The sequence below is a fragment of the Vicia villosa genome, linkage group LG4 (assembly GCF_029867415.1).
Source record: "Vicia villosa cultivar HV-30 ecotype Madison, WI linkage group LG4, Vvil1.0, whole genome shotgun sequence".
Lineage (NCBI taxonomy): Eukaryota > Viridiplantae > Streptophyta > Magnoliopsida > Fabales > Fabaceae > Vicia > Vicia villosa.
The window spans coordinates 30,557,694-30,564,406 of record NC_081183.1 but is presented as its reverse complement, the minus strand read 5'-3'; the positions used below and the strand labels follow the sequence as shown (position 1 = coordinate 30,564,406).

Sequence of the window (6,713 nt, the reverse complement as noted above, 5' to 3'; positions counted from 1 at the left end):
ATGTCCTAACCTAAACTAGTGGAGATTCTTTGCACGAAGCCCAATAGGAGGCTATGGGGAACCTAGTGTTGTACTAAGTTGAATAAGCATATAACACAAACACACATATGAACAAGTACGAACAAACATGAACAAGTACATGAACAAATATGAACAGTTATACATATATGACAGAGTGTGTGTATATAATGGAGTTTATGAAGGAAATATACCTGTAAGCATGATCCATTTGTATACACAGGGCTCGGGACTCACACTCGGGGAGAGGTCCATTTGAGTCTATGTAAACAGGTATTCACAAAAGGGCTTGGGACTTATACCTACATGGAGGCCCGTGGTATATTTTTGGGAAGATTTAAAGAAAACCTTCATTTTTGGTTTGTTATTCAAAGTTAAAAATCAAACTGATTGAGATATGTACAAAAGGCGTACAATGAAATACCTAATTTCATGTACTGGAATGGGTATGTACAAAAGGGGCTTGGGACTTATACCTACGTGGAGGCCCGTGTTTTATTTACAAAACATGGTTGACTGTTTATTTACAGACGCGTTGTTTGAAAAACGGTTTGAAGATTTGTTTTGAAAGAGTTTTCTGTACAAAGAAAAACTGTATAAAGAAAAGGAAAGGGACTTATACTCTCTAATATTCGAGAGGCCCATGTTTTACTTTCATAAAACATGGTGGATGGTTTAAAAAAGAGTTGAAAGATTTGTTTGTTAAAAAACTGTTTGGAAGTTTATTTGGAAAAAGTTTTCTGTTAAAACAAAAACTGTACAAAGAAAGACGAAAGGGACTTATACTCTCTAATATTCGAGAGGCCCCACATCGTTTTGAAAATCAATTGATCAATTAAAAAGATTTAATCAATAGTTTCCTTTGAAAATCAAAAAGAAATGGTTTACCGTTTTTGAAAAGAATCGTGATCGCTCGTTTTTAAAACGATTTGAATTTTGAAAGAAATCAATTTAATCGAGATAAACAAGAAGATTGTCTTCAAATAACATTTAGATGATTAGGGTTTGCTTCAAAAAATATTTACAAGTGATTAAATTTGAAAATCAAATGAAAAATAATATTTAAAAGTATTAAAATTACTTAAAAACAAGTCATTTTAAAACCAATTAAAAATGTATCAAATAAATATTTTTTGATGATTTTTTTTTGATATTCTTAAAATATATATATTAAATAAAGAGTGTAAAAAAAATGAAGAGAAAATAAATTAATTTGATTGGTTAATTAATGGGTTAAAGTTGTAAAGAAAATAGAGAAAAATAGTGTCAAAAAATTGGTTTTGTCTTCCAAAGGGCTTGAACCCACGCCCTTGTGCTTACTACTCAAAACATGAACCAAGCGAGCTGCGCGTGCAGCTTGTTATTCATACGCTTCCAAGGAATTATATTTTAAAACAAATATTTGAAATTTCCAAACCAAAAAACGCGCCAAGAACACAACCCTAACTGAATTTTGAATTTCTTCAAATCTGTGTTGTTTTGATCAGGTAAAGGGTCTATTCCACTTGGTTTTTCATGACGAACATGATGGTGGTCTTTAATTTCATTTATTTTCACTCTAAGGGGGTCAATTTTCGCATGAACATGAAGAACCCTAAAACTGAAATTCAATGTGAAATCGTGTATGTGCAAGTTATGATGCAATTGATTGAGGGTTAATGATCCTCATAGGTGCAGAAACAAGATGGCATGTTCATTTTTCATTTATGATGCATGTATGATGGAGTTTGAAGTTCATGAGCACTTACCTCAAAAACGGCCAAACTGGAAATTGAAATCGTGCCTGGAGGTGTTACAGATGCTTTGTATCAATCTGGATAGCTTCAATGGACCTTATGTGATGTGTTTGAATGCCTGGAATGAACTGGAACCCTCTTGATCACCTTGTGGTACCCGAACTGCAGTTTAGCTCAAGTGAGGATCAAGCTAGTTGATTTTGATGTTTCAGATCATGTATGATGGTTGGAACAGTTCATGTGAAGTATATGGAGTGTGTTTAGATGATTAACTTGGACAGATATGGCCTGGTATGAGAATTGATATGTTAAGGCTCATTTTATGATATCATTGCTTCTATGCATCATTACTTGGATCATTTGGCAAATTGGTTCATAACTTTGCAAAAATGGCTTGAAATTTCAAGTGAAAAGTTCACTAATGGCAAAATTCAAAACCATAGCTACACTCCATATTTTTTCATGCTCTTGGACATTTTAGAAAGCTCATGTTGCATACTTCAAAACCCTAGTTGAAAGTTTCTTCAAACTCTTTAAGGAAATGGGTGAAAAAGATCCATGAACTTTGAGAAAAATGAGATTTCAAGTGAAGTTTTCAAAAAGTACCAACTTTGAAGCACCATATCTCTTAAATGGTTGATCTTATGGAAAAAATTTATATGTGTCAAAGTTGTTTATTGGATCAAAATCTACAACTTTCATGTTGGAAGTTTTTTTCAGTTTGTAGGTGAAATTTTGAGAAAATCCCTTTCAAAGTTTGGAAAAAACCATGAAAAACACTTAGAAAAATTTTCTAAGTATGAAAGTCAAACTTTGACTTTTTGATTCTTGATTGATTTTCTTGATTTTTCTTGATCAAATGACTTCTCATATCATATATTGATGATTTAAAACTTCAAAAGTCATGGTTGACCAAAATTCCCCAAAAGTCAATGGTGATCTTGTACAGTTGACTTTTTCAGACGAATCGCGTTTCTGGAGATTTCAAATGAAACAGGCTATCCTCATCAAATGAATGGTATGAATGGATCACATTGAAGCATTAGAGGATATTGAGCCATGGTTTGAGTTGTGACACCATGTCCTGATTAAAAAGTCAGTTGTTCAGTGAATTAGGTCAAAAAACCCTAATTGTCGACCTGATGAAATTGATGACTGTAGGTATTGAATTGAGAAGCAATTTCCATGGGATATTGTCATAGGGATTATTTGAGGATGATTGAAACCTTTGATTGACTTCCTGGGGGTTTTTATGGTTTCCCAAATGTGATCCCTGATTTCAGTCCCTGATAGTTCAAAACCCTGATCTGAGGATTTGTCTGATCAATCTTTGTGTAGGAGATATTATGAGCCAATGGATTAGGTCAAAATGATGCACTTGAGGTCTTGATATCATGTCCCAAGCCATTAGGTCAAATTCTGAGCAAAAGTCAAGAGTATGCTATCTTCAGGCAAAACCCTAATTCAGTCGATTCAGAGCTGTTGAGTTTGTTGAAGTGAATCTCTGAGGACCAAATGTTGATTGTTGATGAAGATGATTCCTTTGAGATGAAGGGAAGACAAAACCCTAATTGATTGTTACTTGTACTGATGAGTGATTTCCTGATTAAATCCTGCTGAGTCACAAGTAACAAATACAAGCTATGCAGTTTGTTAGAGATGCAAATGATGCATATGCAGATGATATGAGGTGGTATCTTAGGTCAAAAATTGGGGTATGACAGCCGTATACAATCAGGAATATGCCCATGGTGCTCATGGATTGGCGGCCGGATTTCTCCATGGAGAGGGATATGTTGCGTACGGTTCCAATTTGGGTGAAGCTTCCCCAGCTTCCTCTGCACATGTGGGGAGAGAGGAGTCTAAGCAAGATTGGTAGCATCATAGGAACCCCTATGTACACTGATGAATGTACAGCAGCAAAACTAAGAGTCACATATGCAAGGATCCTAGTGGAAGTTGATGTAACTCAAAAGCTATGTGAAGAAATTGTTATTAACTATGATGGAACGAAAAGGAAACAGAGAGTGGAATATGAATGGAGGCCCCAGTTTTGTGAACGATGTCAAAAGATGGGACATGTCTGTGAGAGGGGCAAGAAAACCCATGTGAAAGTGTGGCAACAAAAGAAGGAGTGGGGGAAGCCAGAAACAGGGCAACAAAGCAAAGAACGGCCTAAGCAGAAGAGTGATAAAACTAGCGAAGGAGGTGTAAATGAGCAAAAAGGCCATAGGAGGGAAGAATAAGCACAAACAGAGGATAATTTGCGCAAGAAAGATGAGATGGTGGACAAACCAAAGGATGGAGGAAAGTGGACTGAAGTGCTCAAAGGACTGAGAACTAAAGGTACGAATCCTAAACAAGTTGACTTTCTAAGGCAAATTTTTAGCAGTAATGGCTTTAGCACATTAGGAGAGTGGAATGACCCTAAGGTGCACCCCATTGGGGAAGGATGATTTTATCTTGGAATGTGAGGGGGTTAAATAAAGCAGCTAAGCAAAAAGAGATTAACTCCCGTCTCTTGAAGCTGCAGCCTAGTATTGCTATTTTGCTTGAAACAAGGATCAAAAGAGATAAAGCAGATAGATGCAGGAGGAATATGGGTAACAGATGGCAGTTTATTGACAATTATAGTAAGCATGACAATGGCAGGATTTGGGTCTTATGGGATGAGAACAATACTACAATCAAGATGGAATCCATGACTGACCAGATGGTACACTGTGGGGTGTATAATACTGATGGTGGCTTTGTGCACTGGCTGACTGCAATATATGCATCAAATAATCTTGATAGAAGGAAGGAGTTATGGAGAGATATGGGAAACATTAGCAAGTCTCAGCAGGGACCATGGATTGCAATGGGGGACTTTAATAATGTGCTGGGAATGCAAGATAGAATAGGAGGCAGAGCAGTTCAGGAACTAGAATTCAGGGACCTAAGAGATATGATGGAGAATGAAGGATTGTTTGAAATTGAGAGCATAGGAGAAAGGTTCACATGGTATAACAAACATACTAAGGACCCAATATATTCATGTATAGACAGAGTCATTGGCAACATGGAATGGATTCAAAAGAACATGAACAAGACTGTGCATATGCTAGAACCTGGGGTGTCTGATCATGCTGTGGTATGTATACAGGGTGATGTGCTGGAGAAACCAAAGACTGGGTTTAAATTCATTAATGCTGTGACAGGTATGATAGGGTACAATGAGGAGGTAGCTAGAAGTTGGCAAGAGCAGAGTAGAGGGGACAAAGGAAATAGATTGTGGCAGAAATTGATGAGACTTCAACTAGTTCTTAAAAAACTCAATAGGCCAATCCTAAGCATCAAGAGTCAGCTTGAGGAGAAAAGAAATGAGCTGAATGAGGTTCAAAATAAGGTTAGGCAAGACAAAATGAATAAGGAGCTGATTAGTAAGGAGAGAATATGCACTGAGGAGCTGTTAAAACTCAGTGATTTAGAGGAGGAAGTCCTTAGACAAAGAGCAAAAGTTGACTGGATTAGAAAGGGTGATGGGAACAACTCATTCTTTCACTCCACCATCAGAAGCAGAGCTAAACAGAAGATGATAACCAAACTTGTAAAGGATAATGGAGAGATATGTGTGAACAAGGAAGACATGGAAACTGAGGTGCTGGAATTCTACACCAGCTTAATGGGAACTGCTGCTGCCAACCTGGAGGGTGTTGATATTGGTGCTATGAGAAGAGGAAAACAGTTGAATAGAGAGAAGAGAGCCATGCTTAGCAGTCCTGTCCAGGTCAGTGAGATTGAGGCAGCTCTAAAGAGCATTGGAGATCTTAAAGCACCATGAGTAGATGGCTATGGAGCTAGGTTCTTCAAGCAGTCCTGGCAAGTCATAAAGCAAGATGTTATTGAGACAGTGAGGCTATTTTTTGAAGAAGGTATAATGGACAGCAGATTTAACAAAACCCTTGTTACCCTTATACCCAAGCATGGTAAGGCTAATAGCATCAAGGAGTTCAGACCTATCTCTTGTTGTACCACAGTGTACAAATTGATATCTAAGGCCATGGCAAATAGGATGAGTGGTGTGCTTGGAAGTATCATTAGCAAAAATCAAGCAGCATTTGTGCCTGGCCAAAATATCCAGGACCATGTACTTATGGCATATGAGCTGATTAGAGGGTATAGCAGGAAAAGTGGGAGCCCTAGATGCATGGTGCAAATGGATATTAGGAAAGCGTATGATTCAGTTGATTGGGTAGCAATGAAAACTATAACGACAGAGATAGGATTCCCTAGAAGGTTTGTCAAGTGGGTGATGCAAGCAGTAACCACAGTCACATACCAATTCAACATTAATGGGAGTATAACCAAGAGCATCAAAGCTGCAAGAGGGCTGAGACAGGGAGATCCCATATCTCCATTGCTCTTTGTGGTTGTGATGGAGTATTTACACAGGAAGATGGATGACTTGAAGAGCAAGGCAGGTTTTAGATACCACTCAAAATGTGACAAAATGCAGTTGGTAGACCTGAGCTTTGCAGATGACCTGTTGATGTTTGCAAGGGGTGATAGTGTATCTGTCCAACATATGATGGATAAGTTTAATGAGTTCTCCAGATCCACGGGGATGACTGTAAATCTGAATAAATGCAAGATATATTGTGGGGGCATGAAGGAAGAAGATAAAATACCTATTGAGCAAATTACTGGTTTCACTAGAGGGCAGATGCCGTTTAGATACTTAGGGATCCCCTTACAAAGCAGAAAACTCTCAAATAATCACTGTATGGAGATAGCTGAAAGAATAGGGGCAAAGATGAAACATTGGAGTACAAAGCTCTTGAGCTTTGCTGGCAGAGTGACTTTACTGAAAAGTGTGGTGTTTGGAGTTGCAAGCTACTGGATGAGCTGTTTGCCACTACCAAAATTGGTTACAAAGAAGCTGGAGGCCTTGTGTAGATCATTCCTTTGGACAGGAAA

The 6,713-nt window shown here is 37.7% G+C and overlaps 1 protein-coding gene across 1 annotated transcript; it reads left to right on the top strand.

The window, feature by feature from the left end:
- Positions 1-4,206: 4,206 nt before the first annotated feature.
- LOC131596982 (uncharacterized) lies at positions 4,207-5,577 on the top strand. Its single transcript, XM_058869704.1, has one exon. It carries the CDS (start codon positions 4,207-4,209, stop codon positions 5,575-5,577), a length of 1,371 nt encoding a protein of 456 aa, XP_058725687.1.
- The last annotated feature ends 1,136 nt before the right edge of the window (positions 5,578-6,713 follow it).